General features: G+C 41.7%; 1 protein-coding gene across 1 annotated transcript; it reads left to right on the top strand.

Moving 5' to 3' along the window:
- The first annotated feature begins 7221 nt into the window (after positions 1-7221).
- On the top strand, positions 7222-15432 carry unm_hu7912 (un-named hu7912). The gene is made up of 2 exons (XM_055050728.1): positions 7222-7419; positions 10896-15432. Exon 2 carries the CDS (start codon positions 10948-10950, stop codon positions 14152-14154), a length of 3207 nt encoding a protein of 1068 aa, XP_054906703.1. The 5' UTR covers positions 7222-7419; positions 10896-10947; the 3' UTR covers positions 14155-15432.
- Positions 15433-15608: the final 176 nt, after the last annotated feature.

The following is a 15608-nucleotide window of genomic DNA, read 5'->3' as shown; positions in this document are numbered from 1 at the left end:
CCACTCACACATTAAATTGGTCAAAGTAGGTTGATTTCTTCTTTCTCTGTCAAAAATTCACAATAGCATCATGTGCACTCCGGTCACATTTATGAACGGCTTATAAGTGTAAAGTAAAACAACAACAAATTGCTGTATTTGTGACGCTTGAGAGGCTTCAGTAGAAAAAATATATTTTCTAAAATTGAATAATTTATTTTCATTTAGGATACTTTTGACACTTAAATTGCAATCATACAAGTTTATGATCTATATATATATAAAGTCAAGTCACCTTCGGTATGACAGTGGCCTGTTTCTTGCTATATGATGTCATTTGGCATATTTTAGTCTGACTTTCCTAAAGGCTTTCATTCTAAATACAGCAGCTGCAGCTGAGAAAGGCTAATACATTGTACTATGTGAGCCACCATTCCAGACACACACTCATCCCTTGGGCCCTGTTCTGCATACATAGCTGACACCTTCTACAGATGAACCAAGCAGAGTGTTTTACTTGTTCTCATCAGCTACAAGAGGTGCAGTTTTAACCACTAAATGGATCAGCTTCTACATCTACGGCTGCAGACAAAAAAAAAAAATGTGTAAAATACAGTTTGCAGACAGAATGATATATATGCTCACTCATGAAAGGTCAGTGCTTTTTCTCTCTCTCTCTCTCTCTCTTGCTGCTGCCTTGCATGTTCCACCTGGAGAGACAGCGCTGTTCCCTCCTGGAAAATCCAGGTTCAGAAAGTGGGAAGGATGCTCATCCAATCGGAGAGGAGGGGGTCCAGGTGGGGGAAGGTGGGGCTTTCTCTCCTGCTGTCTTAATGACGGCACCAAAATAATGACTTTAATATCTTGCCAGAACACCAAAGGCTGCTTTTCAGAGCTTAGGAAAAAATTCATTCATGAGAAAAATAACAACAGGCGGTATTTTGTGTGTAATCCTGCTGATACAGCTTTCATGACTTTGCTGGTGACAAAAGGTTGCATAGATGTTGCCGGCAGTAGTTTTGCTCTGTTACCGCCAAGAGAGTAGGAGTTGGTGTGTGTGTGTGTGTGTGTTTGTGTGTGTGTGTGTGTGTGTGTGTGTGTGTGTGTGTGTGTGTGTGTGTGTGTGTGTGTGTGTGTGTGTGTGTGTGTGTGTGTGTGCTGGAGGGGGGGTATCACGACTTATTCTCAGATCCAGGATATTTGTAGAGTTGACCCATTTAAACAACCCAGGGAAGCTGCAGGTGCGTCGTGCATGTGCCAGGCTGCAACCGGGGAGCTCAGCCACATAGTATTAAGATTGCATCAACTCAAAAATAGAAGCGGGCGTCCGAACGGATATGCACAACGCAGTCTGACGGGCGACTGGCGCAAACTGCACAGAGCTCCTCGCTGTCCGGGGCAGAGAGAAGCGTCCCCAGCTCCTCGTCACGTGTCTTCATTCAAGCGCAGAAGATAACAAAACAGTCTCGGCTGTTCTCTTTTGGACGGGATGGAGAGAGGCAGACGCAAGTCTGAAAAACCCGCGGCCCCGAAGAGGCTGTTCCAGCCTTTACAGGAGCTTTTACAGCTCTGCACAATTAGTGCAACCCAGTACTGCTTTTTGCATTGTGCCGCTGCTGCGGGGAGGACGGTGAATGATATCCATATTTAGAAGGCGCTCATTGATTCTCCCTCGAGGAGGCACAAAAGATTTGTTGTCTGTCCGGTCTCGAATAGTGGGGACCTTAATGACAGCCCCGCTTTACAAAAACAACCAACAACATGAAACTGCACGCTGAGGCTGCTGGCTGCTCCAGACGGACCATTACCGCCTTCTATTTCTATTTTGTTACATAACAACATCACGGTGACAATGCAGTAGCGCGAACAACTCGCATCGCCGGGGGCCTCTCTCTGAAAGCAGCGGGCCCCCGCTGAGAGGCCCCGGCTCCTCATTCCAAAGTGGTCCTTCAATGAACCTGCACACACACGTGACTGAGAGATTCCTCGGCCAAAATGGCAGATGATGAAGGATGAGAGGGGGAGTGTGCGATGGAGATTTAATTAAATCTCACCACGGGATGTGTTTGCCGGGACTCCAGAGACCCGGACAGAGGAGTGTTGTGTTTTGCTCGCGCAAGCTATGAATAATATCTGCACCGTTCCCCACTTTGACCCAAATGCACAGAGAGTAGGAGGATCCGAGAGCGAGGCCGCATCGCTGCAGTCAGGTTTTGTTTTATTTGTTGTTGGTTTTTTTCCCATCTCATTTGCCATGCACACGACTCTTCTACTTCAAGCTGTCAGTGTCAGCTGGAGGTGATCTGCTCCGTGGAGCACATGCTCGCCTCGGCGTTTCCTCCCGGCGTCACGACGCCGCGTGACGGAGCGGCTTCGCCTCACCGCCTCTCGCACACGGTGTGACGTCGATCTTAAGGCCTCCGCGGATAACTCTCGTCAGTCCTTCACTTTATTCCCTTTCAAATCAACCCTGCCTCCTTTTTTTGCTCCTACTCAGTGTGGGTTACCATGGATACCGCTCCCAACTGGTTTGGCTGGCACATGAATTTGTTTATAAATGTTTCTCTGAGTGGACTGGAATGTTTTCTCTCTCTCTCTCTCTCTCTCTCTCTCTCTCTCTGTCTCTCTGTCTGTCTGTGCAGTCATAATGTTCTAATTAAGTCTAATACTTTCTGTCCAAATAAAATCTCTTCATGTGCAAAGTTTCAGACCATGAAGTTTCAGACCATGAAGTTTCAGAGGGAAATCTTCTCCTCCTGGTTATTCTAATCATGACTTGCTGAAGTATTCACATCCTCTGAACCTTGCACCACTTGCAACATCACAGCATCGTCTTGGAGAGTTTATTTGAGAGATCAACACAAGGTAGTAGATGATTGTGAAGAGGATGAAAAGGAAGGAAATGGGGATGTAAAAATATATATACATATATATATTTTTAAATGTGGCACTTGGGTATGTTTAGCTTCCTTTATCCTAAAACCACTGGATAATATCCATTGCGACAAAGTTGTCTTCAGATTCATTGTTGGAATTGTGTGTGTGGTTGGATATATTAATCCAGCTGTTCTGTGAATCTGACACATGAAGAAAATAGCTGACAAAAAGCACCGCAAAGACCAGAGATACCAGGAATAATGGTCAAATGGGGACATTTGACCATTCAAAGACTTAAATTTACGTATTGTTTTTCTTGGTATGTAAATTACTTTGAATCTATTTGCTGCTGAAATGTGTTGTACATATAAACTTGACTTAAATCAAATGAACACTTTGTGTGAAGACTTGATAATTGCTGACTGACTGAGCTTCAGCTGTATTGATTGGGAAGGAAATTTAGTCTCCAAGTATGACAAAAATTCACATGCGTGGGAAGGTTCGAAGGGTGTAAATACTGCTGCAAGGGACTGAAGCACAGTGAAAACAATCATTTGCACTTAATCTGGTCTGATCCAGTGGGGCTGAAAATTATGGCAATGTGGAACCCGAAGAGCCCTTGCTGAGCTGTAAAGCATCTAAATACTTCACATGGCAGCCTCTAAATCCTCATCAAAGTTCTGAGTGGTGTGCGTCCTGCATGGACAGCCGCAGCAATCTGGTCCCAGGGCCGTGGACAGAGAGGATTCGCTGGTTTAATTTGTCAAAGACTTAATCAGGGTTTGACTGGATTTAGGTGGACGTCTGGGTGCGTCTCCCACTGAGTCTTCAGATTCTCCTCTGCTGGACGTCTGTTCCTTCTCAGTGTGAGCTCACTGGCTCTGGATGTCTTGCTGGTGGATCCCAGAAAACCAACAATATTCGTTCACGTGGCTCTCCGAAGGGGTCTAATTCTGGCTGTTTGAAATATTCAGCAGTGCAGGGGCCATATACAACATCTCTCCTGAGAGCAAAGTGAAGCGGAATTTCTTTGCCTTTTTTTTTATCCCTATGTAATGCATTTTCCTTGTTTGTTGTGACACATTATTGAAGTCTAAAATAAATGTACAGACTTCACAAACTCCCACATTTGTGTCTTGCAAAGGTATTCACTGACAAACCGCTTACCATTTCATAGCCACAAATGTAGCATATTTTATTATGATTCTGTGTGTCAAGTCAATAAAAGGGAACACATGAATATGACCTGGAAGCAAAATAAAAGCATATACATTGTGCAAATAAAAATCTAATAAGCGTGCCTTTGGTGTCGTGACCCAGCTAACATGTGGAAGAAGGCACTCCGGTCGAATGACACAAAAATTTAATTTGTGGATTACATCTAAAAGTTATGTGTGGGAAAACTAACACATGCCAACAAATCACTCTGAACACATTTCTTCCACTGTGAAACATGACGGTGTCCGTATCACGTTGGAGACGTCCTTTTTTCTCACAGAAAAAAGTGTCAGACGTGTCGAGCTGAATGCAGGACAAACAGGTTCCACTTACCACGCGAAATAACAAAAGATGAACAAGAAATTAAAAAAAAGTCTGCGATTGTGACGTTACAAATTAAAATTCAAGCTTTATGAGTAATTTTTCTAGCATACAGTAGCCATTGTGCATGCCTGGGTTTCTGCTTGCATCTCCATCCCCACATCTCTTATGTAATTCCCTCCAGTGGGAACTCAGAAACCAGAGAGTTAATCTACAGTGAATTGCTTAATCTAACATAGACTTACTGGGAGCCAGCCAGAGAACTGAAGGATGTTCACTGAAAAGAAACAGCATGACAGCTTGTTTGAGCAGTCAAGGCAGTGCTCTGCTTCAATGCTCTGCTTTGAGGCGTAGAAAGCCTGATTGATCCCCATCAGCAAGGTTTCTAATCAACAGAGAGCCATTGATTTTCTCTCCACGCACTCTATGAGAAGCCCAAGACACCTGCTGGCAGCCAGCTGACAGACACTGCTAATCAACAGCTGACACACGCTGATGCCAGCTTGCCATGCTGGAGTCGGTGAGCTACACATGCTAGCATGGAGATGCTGCATGCACAATGCGAGATCCAATGTTTTGTGATTCATATCTCACACACGTGGTATGTCACAGATGGGTCCTCGGTAAGTAAGCCGGGGGTTGTTTAGTAACCAGCGTGCAGTGGGCAGGCAGACTTGCCGTATTCAAACATGCAAACGCACACATTAGAGAAGAGCAAAACCGATCACCGTCTTAACACGGGAGACATATTGTAGTTTCCCAGTGACAAAAAAAGACCTCTGTCACCGGGTGTCATTACAATCAACGCCGTGATCAGCAGAGTTTGTCTTGAGTGGCTTCCATCCGCAGGGAGAGAGAGCCTTAGTAAGAAGTTTCTCTGCTGGAGTCACATGAGGCTCGCAGCCAGCTGTCCCCATCATGAATTCAGACAACGCAGAAGGTTGACGTAAGATTGGAGTTCGGAGCAGAAGCATTTTGAGCAGAGCAAGATGGGTGTAGAGACGACCAGATGTGCCAGAAAAAGGAAACAGGTTGTTGGACTCGAGTCACAACTTCCAACATGCACCTGTTTCCAAGGGGTAGGCAAGTTTGGATACATACACATTGGAAACAAAATTCGGTCTTCTATTTGGTTATTCAGTTAAAATAAAATAAGTGTAAAAGCAAACGGGACATCTGTTCACTAGATGTTAATCCTTCAACCCAAATGATGGATTCATGCTGCTGCAACAGAAAAACCAAAGAAAGACACAAATATTTGGCCCTAGTTTATTGGGTTAAAGGAGAGGGAGGCTGACCATACCGCCATTTTGACCTATTCAAAGAATCTGATCAAACTACACTGACCCTCTTCTATAGTATGAAATTAAATGAAATGTTGCTGGATAATAACATCGATGTCAATATACTGTGCTAATGACCACATATTTGTCCACATAAGTGAGAAATAGCTCTTCACCTGCTAAATAGCTGGCATTAGCTGCTGCTATCCATAGTCAAAATTCAGACTTTGACCAATGAATCGGCCATACAGAAATAATCGATCACAACTTTAAATTTAATAAAATGTATTTGTTTGAAAATTATTATTTTAATCTCATGTAGAACTCTTTTGTAAAGTAAATTTGTCGCACGTAAGTAAAAGACCTGTATTATTTCTTGCTGCTATTGCATATTTCATATTCTAAAATCTACGGAGTTAGCTCCTTCAAACTCCAAAACTGGATTTCTGCTGCTTTATATGTGTCACAGCAGAGACAGCTAAGTAGCATGCTAGTGACGCTAACTGAATTGCGTAGCCATAATGACTGTCCTTAAATTTGGATGGAAAAAGGTGAGCGCTTACAAACATGAGAGCAGCACCTGGTGTGCTATTGTTTTGCAGCAGGAGGGACTGGTGCACTAGATGGCCTCATAAGGAAAGGACATCATTTGAAAGCTTTGAAAGAATGTCATCTGAGTTCCTGAAGACGTCAGAAAGGAAAAGTAAATTGTTTTTTCCATGCGAACGTTGACCCTGAGGATAATGGCAAAATAGCTCGACAAACTGAAGACAAGAAGTTGATATTTTGAAGAGTCACTCTCAGTTACAAAGAAGATTTTTGGTCCGAGTTGAAGAGAGGAATTCTTTAAAAACAGTAGGCTGCTGTAGGACATTTGAAGTCTTCATTTATAGAAAACATGTTGACTATATATTGAAATAAAAGCTAAGAAGTGGTTCCTCTGCATTTTCCAAAAATTATTTTGCAGAGGAACCCAAAGGTGTTAAATTGTGAGCCTGTTTGCTGTAGGTGGGATGCCATTATTAATATTTGATCCAGAGCTGAGTTGGAAAAATGACTGGAATCTGGATTATTTTTCATCTCGCAGGTTTTAGAGTGCATTTATTTTCTCTCTCTATATATATAAAAATCTTGGCACAGGAAAAGGTTTTCTCTACCTTTTGCCCAAGAGTGTGGGAGGGACACCAGCAATAGTCAGTCAAGTGAGAAAATCTGCAGATAACTAGTTTACTGTAAAAATCTCTGGGACTGAGGGCTGCCAGAGTTGCATTTTCTCACAGCGGACAGCGGCAACGCAAATCTGTCATCACAAAATGCGCAAAATAATGCGTAAAATAAAAATAATATCCCCGGAAATGTCCATAAAATCTCAGCAGAGACCGCATTGCTGCTTTGCTCCGACGCCCAGATCACAACAAACACCCCCCCATCCCTCCGACCCCCGCTTTCCTCCCTCCCGCCCGCTGAAAACACGCACAGCCACGCCCCCAGAGGCACGCGCACAGGCGCAAGCTGTGACACACCTCCTCCTCCATCACGCACCAACACAGGAGATACCAGCGAGAGGCGAGAGAGAAGAGCTGGGCGATGCAGACAGCATCATGAAGGACGAGCGCTCGGCTGCCGGAGAATCGCAGCAGGTGCGATAAGGCCGAGGCTTTCAACTCACCGAGAAATAACCGGCTGTCGCTCTTCACCAAGCATGCCCACCGCATCCGAAACGCAGCTCGCCGCCGACACGGTAAGGCCTCTCCGGTACCTCTTCTAAATGTCCAAACTTTGTTTTTTTTCTTCTAATATTATTTTCCTTTTCCGCATTTTTTTTTTTTTCCGAAACCGATTTTATGTCGAGCTCAAAGGCTCCGGACAGGATGCGGTCGGGCGGCCCTGTGCGCGATTGCCGCAGCGCTAAAATTAAAGGGGCGTACTAGAGCGTTAAAGCGAGTCCTCCCAAGGCTGAATGCGCCCCACGGGCCTGTGGGATCTGCATTAGATTTATCGCTGCCTGCAAAACCCAGCTAGAGGACAGGAAAGGCTACTCTTTTCCAATATGACTGACTTAAAAAAAATCTTTCTGTGACATTTTTTCTGGTTGCTTGCATGCCACAGATTGCCCTCAGCACCAGTTTAATGGCGATACCCGCTAATTATTAGTCAGTTTTATTTTCAGACAGATTTGTGCAACTGCAGGGGGGCTGAATGGTTTCCTTGCTGTGGGCTGTAGCCATGGAGACAGTATGTGGCATGTGGCTTTAAACTGTTAGAAAGTGCAGTGTTCCTGCTGAAAAGGAGCTTTGAGACAGGGGAATGAATGGAGGAAGGAATGCACATATTTACTTAGTCAAGGTGAAAGTTATGGAATTATGGAAGTATCTGAAGTGGGTTGTGATTGTGAACTGATTCCCAAATTTCCATCAGATTTTTATCGCACATATAATCAGTTTTTACTTCAATACCATTTTCACTTAGAAGTCCACAATTTCAATCTAGATGAGACCACAGTGCACTATTACACATGGTTTTTGTTGTTTTGTTGTTAGAAGAGTGCAACCTAAAACATTCAAGGTTTCACTCATGTTTTACTCTACAGCTACTGGGTCAAGCCGACTTTGTGTGCACATTTAAATGTTATACACTTAAAGTAGAAAAGCATTTCCAAAATTAGTATCATTTAAATGGTTTGTAAACAGACGTGACATTAAGGTGAGCTGGAGAGACACGATGGGGAGATGGCTGGTCACTCCTCTCATCACGAGGAACAGATGGTAACTCACGGTTGGCTTGTGGGTGAGTGCCAACTAGAAAGTCCTTGTTTGTGTTAGACCCACAAAAGCCCCGTTCTGGAACGTTTTGTCCCCAGTGTTCTTATTAAACCTAAAAATAAAATAATAATACAATTCGGTAAGAGATTCTTTGCATCGTAAAGACAGGGAGCAATACTCTAATCAATTACATATGACTGATTTCTTATTTCTGTCAGATCTGAATTCATTCTTGGTTCAGGCATCCTGCTGAGGTCACCGATCCATCCACAGAATCCCGCAGGATGAATTTTGACCAATTTTACTCTCCAAGTTTAAGCTGTTAGCTAAAAAAAAACATTGTACACTGCAAAAAATAAAAGAAAGTGGAAATCAGTCGACTACAGAGTGGTATCCCATAAAGAACAACAGTAAAATTTTGAAAAGGAAAAAAACTGTAAGGCTGTCTGAATGTCAAACTTATTACAATTATGATTTTGAATGTAAAAACTACAAATTGATGTATATGAAACAAAGAAACACGTTATATTTAGCGCACAGTTAAATAAACCACAGCGCAATCCCACAAATTAATAAAATTGTTATATATATTAATTAATGCAAGCCTGCTGTTAGTAGACAGTCTGTAGCTGCAGAGAAGCACAGTTTGTAGCATCACTTTCTTCTTAAATATTTTAGCATTGAGAAAAGGAGAAAGATGTTAGGTACTTATCATGGAAGGTATCTTAAATTGTTGAAGTATTAAAAAGTTGATGAGAAAACTCTAACAGACAACAGGAAGGCAAACTGTAAAGTAGCTTGCAATTTCCGTGCATCATAAAAATTGAGAATTTGGCAACCTTCTGGAAGACTTTGACACAGTGTATAAATGCAGACCCATTTAATAAATCAAAAATATTACTCAAAAGTTAATTTATTTCAGTAACTCCGTACACTATGTGAAACATACTATATTATTTAATTACTCACAGACTGATGTTTTAAAGTTTACTAACAATTCTCATCTCAAATGTAGCATTAGATCATTGCATCAGTTAAAAAATAACAGTTTTTAAATTCACTAAGGTGGGCTAAGTGAAAAAGTATGTTCAATACCTACTTAAAGATTGTTATTTTCAAAAGGCATTTTCAATCTAACAAAATTAGCCTGAACAGAACACATAGCCCAGTCTATTATATATGACTGTATGCAATCTAGAAATATCACAGTAAGGCAGATGTTAAATTTAGCCAAGCTTACAGTTTTAGCTTCTAAATAAAAACAGGGTTGCACGACGTACCAAATCAGCCGTCATCACAATGTGTCCTATCGTGCACTTGGTAGATCACGGTATTTTAATAAGTGATGTAATAAAAATCTGGTCGCTAAAAAGATGTTTTGCAGCTTGGAGAAATGTTCGCTATTTTTTCATTTTCACACCTTTTATAGATCTCAATTATGATCAAAATCCTGAGGTTCGGATAAAGCAGCGGTAAGATTGGGGTGATGGAAAAGAAAGAGTGGCAAATAAGTGAGTTAATGTCAATCGATACAGACATTGCAGTATTAAAAAATAATATCAAAATGTCATATTTTCCTTGGAACCCTCATAAAAATTAGTCCCTGTTATATGTTCATCATGCCAAATAGTACAATACTACTTCATTCAGCTGTTTAGTGAATTCTCTTAATCATCTTGTCATGAATAATTAATGACCAGTTGTTGCAGAGAAGTTTGTGAAGGAGGGGCTGGATGTAGTGGCTACAACCCAATAAAGCTAAGGAGTTGACAGCAGCAGAATATTTAAACTACCGTTAAGTTTCAAAGTCCTTTGACCCTTGCTCCCCTACTTAGCCTCAGCAGTCTGTAAACAGATTTACCAGCTCTGAAGTAAAATGTTGAAATGCATGAAATGATCCTTCTGAGGCACATTATGTAATTGTCAATCTCATCAGCATTAACATAACTGAACGTAGGGGACAAATTGCAGTAATATGGCTGGCAGTGCCAGTTTTCATCACAACAAAAATAGCATTAAGTTTGTAAGTAAAAGCATTGAAAATTTTGCTCATGACAAATATTAAACTGTGATATTGGTATTGGTTCAAACTCAAAATTCCTGATTTGGGGCAATAATATGGAATTAGGATAGTGTATAAGTTAAACCGAAACACCCACATAAAATAACAAATCTTTTTTTTTTTTTTATCATAAATTAAACCTAAGCTGAAGCCATAAAATAGGTAAATGATTGCTACTTTGTTTACATACTGTGATGCAGGATGATTCTTGCCATGGCAACCATACAGAGTACCAGAGTATTTAACTATTTATCTTTGCTGGTATCAGTTGTCGTCCTTGAGTAATACTTGCTTAAAGCACTGGGTTTCCATTACATATCTGTTTGTGGCTTCTAGGAAAAATAGAAATATGATAAAAAATGCATTTCTTTTGTCGCTCTGTCTCTTCCTTAGGCGGTCTTGATCCTAAATGGAACTGACAGGAGAGCTGTGAAGTTTCTTCAAGATGACCAGAACGCATCCCCCTGAAATACTGGCGTCAAATCTGTACCGAGACATCACACTAGGCGACGTTACTGGTCACTCCGTTTCTCTCCATTCCTCAAAGCAATGTGACTTGAAAATGCTCGATAAATCGGAGATAATTAATAAAAGACACTGCCGTAGTTTCGACTTCATTGAATCCCTGGATGACCCACAGTCCTTCTCCTCCTCAATGGAGCAACACTACAATAGGCCTGAAAATCAGCCATTAAACAAAGATCTCTGGAATGGACTTGATCAGCCAGGCCATCTTCGATTTTCATCTCCTGACCTTTTCAATACCAAGCAGTTCCAGCAGCAAGCTACCGAAGACAAAACAAGTTATCTTACGTGGTCAGAGTCCAAAAAGAGGTCAAGGTCTAAAAGTGCCCCTAGACTAAAGGCTACCCTCACCCCTGTCCCCATCTCTGTATCTCCACCACAAGCTAGGAATGGGAGGGACGGATCTCAGGCTGTTTCAGATTCCATGAGGACTGCTGAAACCCAACGAGAATCCACTAGCAGGCCTTTCTTGAATGAGGTGCATCCTATTAAACTACACCCCCACACCCCCCTCTATGTCTCAGACTGTTTTGAGCAGGATAAAACTGAAAAACCAGCTGTAAGCCCTCATGTCAGGTGCCGTGTGGACATCAAACCGGATGCTGCTGTGCTGGAGCACACGTCAAGGCAGATTCCCAACACACATGGTGAACATCTTTGGCAAAGGTACTCTCAGGCCAGTAGCAGGTCTGGTTTATATGTCCCACGGCACATTGCCTCTTCTCCAACACCAACTCCAAGTGAATGCTATAGTGGAGATTTTAGACAAGGATATCTCTATACCACCAGCATGTCTCCTATCTCTTACCAGCATCTAGACACACACCGGATGCCGTCACCAACAACACCATATCTGAGCCAAGAACACAGAGCCTATTCTAATCCTAACATACCGACAAAGTTTTTCTATACAGAGGATGCTGTCCGGTATCCAATTCACCCCTACGCTAGGACGTATTTCCAGGATGATCGGTCCAGCCTAACCAGTCTTGGTAGTACAACCCCAAGTCAGTATGATCCAAGGACTCGATGGGTGCACACACTTCCTGTGAGGTCATACTATACCGACCACCTTACCAACAGAGAGGCAGCTCACTCTGTATATAATCGACCTTACTCCACAACTGAGAGAGGTTCATATTTTTCTCAAACTCCACTTTCTAGAGCTTACTATGGAGAAGACAGTCGGTTCACCCCATACAGTATGAGTAGCTCAAGGTCGTTTTATTCTAAACCGTTCTCCTCTCCTGAAGAGCAGTACTTTCCACCAAGGCTATACAACACAGAGGGTTATCGACGCCCTCGAATGTCTCAGGCCTTTTCAGATGACTGGTATCGCTCTAGTATTTCTGGTTTCTCGAGCCATTCATCGCAGAACACACCACCAAGAGTGAGACAAGACCTCAGCATTCCTCCGTGGTTTACTAACAGCTACACAGAGGCCAGTCGACTTGGAGCAGATGTCAAAAATCACTCTAAGTCTTGGGACAACATCATCTATCCACGGCATGAACGAGAGCAAACTGTGCCGCGTGGACGTAGCTATGAGAATCTCTTTCACCAAGCAAGGCAAGGGACACCCTCTGATGTTACAGCTAAGCCGGTCATACTTAACCTTTCGAGTTCACCAAGGCGCTATGCTGCGCTATCTTTATCAGAGAACTCTTTGGAGAGGAATTCAAACAAACCATGGAGAAATTCTAAGAGTGGAAACTGGTTTGTTACTCCAGAGATCACCATAACAGACAATGACCTATGTGCAGGAAATGCCAGGCGTCGCGATGTCCATTCTGTCAGCTGGGATACTTCTGATGGTGATAAGGCATCAACTCAGAGGATACTTAATGAAAAGAAGCAATCCAACACAGAGACAGAAAACACCAAAGAAAGGAAACATAATAACTTCTCCCTGCAGCAGAGTTTGGAACAACTGGATGAACTCTTAGCTGATTTGGTGGTTGACTACAAACCCCCAACGAGCAAAAAGTCCAGTGAAAATCTTTTAGACCAGTTGAAACAACTGATCACTGAAGACAACGACAAAAACACAGAATCCCGGGGACTCGAAAACTTAGAATGCCTCAGCACACAGCTTCCATCCTCTAAATCCAGCCCAGACACATTGAAAGATCCTGATAGTGGGTGTGATGCTTTCCAAAGGAGTGCAGAAGAATGTTCTCCAGACCACAGCACAGATGAAGATGACACAATGGCATGTGCTAATAAGAAGTGCAATCGGATCGAGAGCATGTTCAATGCTTGCTTGTACTTCAAGTCCTGTCACAGTTGCTATACCTTTTACTGCTCAAGAAATTGTCGCAGGGATGACTGGGAGATCCATAAAGAGACATGTCTCTATGGCCGTGTCAGCAGTGTGTGTCGGCATACCCTTAAGTTCTGCAGAGAGAATTCAGAAATCCACAAGGCCTTCTCACGCATTGCTAAAGCAGGTTACCTCTCCAGAGGGAGAGGGGTTCTCTTTTTGGGTTTTGCAAATCCAGAGACGGCAGAGAACTTCTTGCACGTTGGACTGGAAAGCCTCCTCATGTCTCCTACATATCTGTCTCTTAGAGAGCTGGATGGATTTAAGGACAACCTAGGAGAATATTGCAAGGAGTTACAGCAGGCAGGCAATGAATATGATCCCAATGAATGTTTCCTTCTGAATGTATCAGTAGCTGTTGGTGAACTAGTGCCTAACAGACCTTCACCAAGGGTCCCAGCACCAACAGTTAGAAAATATGCAAAGGTGTCTTTGGCCTCCTCGAGTCCAGACAAAAAAGTGCTCAAGAAGGATGATGAAATGGAAACACTCATTCTCACACCTCCTCCAGGCACACCCGACATTGACAAAGAAGGGGAGGAGGGAAGGAAAGCGAGGGAGGTGTGCTTCGTCAACATCCAGCGTGAACTCAGGACCAGGGGAGTCTTCCTCCGTCATGAGTACCCCAAAATCTATAATCAGCTATGTGAGTTCGTGGAGAGTAACAAAAGGTTCACTCCCACAACAATTTACCCGATAGACAAGAGAACAGGGAAGCAGTTCATGTGCATGATCATGGCGGCATCTGAGCCAAGAACACTTGACTGGTTGGGTACTCCTCATCTTTTAGATGATATTATATAGCATAGGACTTAATAGTAACAATAATGATGTCAGCAGCATTAACTGTATTTACTGTTAATTCATATGATGGTTTGGAAAATTGAACAACTGTATATGTATAAATATGTGACTTAACTTACTCATTTTCTCACCCTTTCTTAGTTTTGTCTGTTCCCAAACTCTCCCCCAATTCAAAGACAAAACAAATGCACTTTTAAAGGTTTACCTGTGTTGGCTTGTTTCGATCATGATGCACTAAGAAGAACTTATAGCCTGCATGTAGACTAGGCTTAAACCCAGTTATTCAGGTGTTTTAAAGTGTAGAAAGACAATATATCAAGCACATATTATTCAGGGAGTGCACATCCATTCACTCCATGTTGTAGTAAAGCCACCCCATACCATATTGCAATGGTAATTTTATTTTCACTATCAAATGTTATATCAGAAATTTAAACGCCATGTTGGAGTGGTTGTAATATTACAACGGTTTGTATTCAAGTATTTCCTTGGTATGGTTATGTGGATATTATTTACCAACACTTTAATCAATGATGTTTCATAGACAAAGAAGTACAATCGAACCATCTATTTTTTTGCCAGACTGACTAAGCATTTTAGTTGGAGCTTATCTCATTCAATACTAATGCTTGATGTCATTCTTGTAAAAATTGCTTAGTATGAAAGTGGCCTTCAGTTAAGAACAAACAAATGCATTTGACACAGAGCAATGTATGGGATAGGTATTTCTAAAGTATTAAGAGCTTTAGATATAGGTTGTTTAACTAGAACTGTACATAGATAAACTATTTTGCTCAAAGCATGTTATTTATATTTAAGTATTTTTAATTGTTTTTGCTTATAAGTGAATTTATTATGTTGACAACAGCTGCTGCTTAAAAATGCTAGAGGTATATCACACATTATTTCTTGGACATTGGATCATTTGAATATCTTGACCTAGAGACCTCATCGAAACTATTACCATCATGCATTCTGAATTTAAGCATATGCGATGAAAGAGCAACCTTGATTTGTAAAATCCTATTTTACTATAAAAAACAAACAATTCCTTTAAATTAAGAGTTTTTTGCACTAAGACATGAGTCCTAAAATGATAGAGTTCCTAACAAAGCTCCAGCACTGAACTTAGCCTGCTTTAAATGCTCTTGTTCACTAAGCTAAGGTTGCTCAATTACTGGATTATATATATCTTTGTGCAAGAGCTCTCTTCGAGTTTCTATTTTGTGATGTTTCTAACCTCTGTATAAATATAAAATAAATGGATTTTAACAAGTGGCCAAGTGTGAAATATTTTAACTTAGTTTAGATTTAGTGCAGTTCCATTTAGTCACAACACCACTTTAAATGCTCGACCAAGACTGCAGCTGCCTGAACAAATGTCAAACTTGAACAAGTATTTTTAAAGAAACTTAAATTAAATATTTTATACATATTGAATCCAATGTTGTTAG

This window comes from Poeciliopsis prolifica, unplaced genomic scaffold (assembly GCF_027474105.1).
Source record: "Poeciliopsis prolifica strain line A6 unplaced genomic scaffold, Auburn_PproV2 SCAFFOLD031, whole genome shotgun sequence".
In the NCBI taxonomy this organism is placed as follows: domain Eukaryota; kingdom Metazoa; phylum Chordata; class Actinopteri; order Cyprinodontiformes; family Poeciliidae; genus Poeciliopsis; species Poeciliopsis prolifica.
Note: the sequence above shows the minus strand (reverse complement) of the source record. Positions and strands in the feature narration are given on the sequence as shown.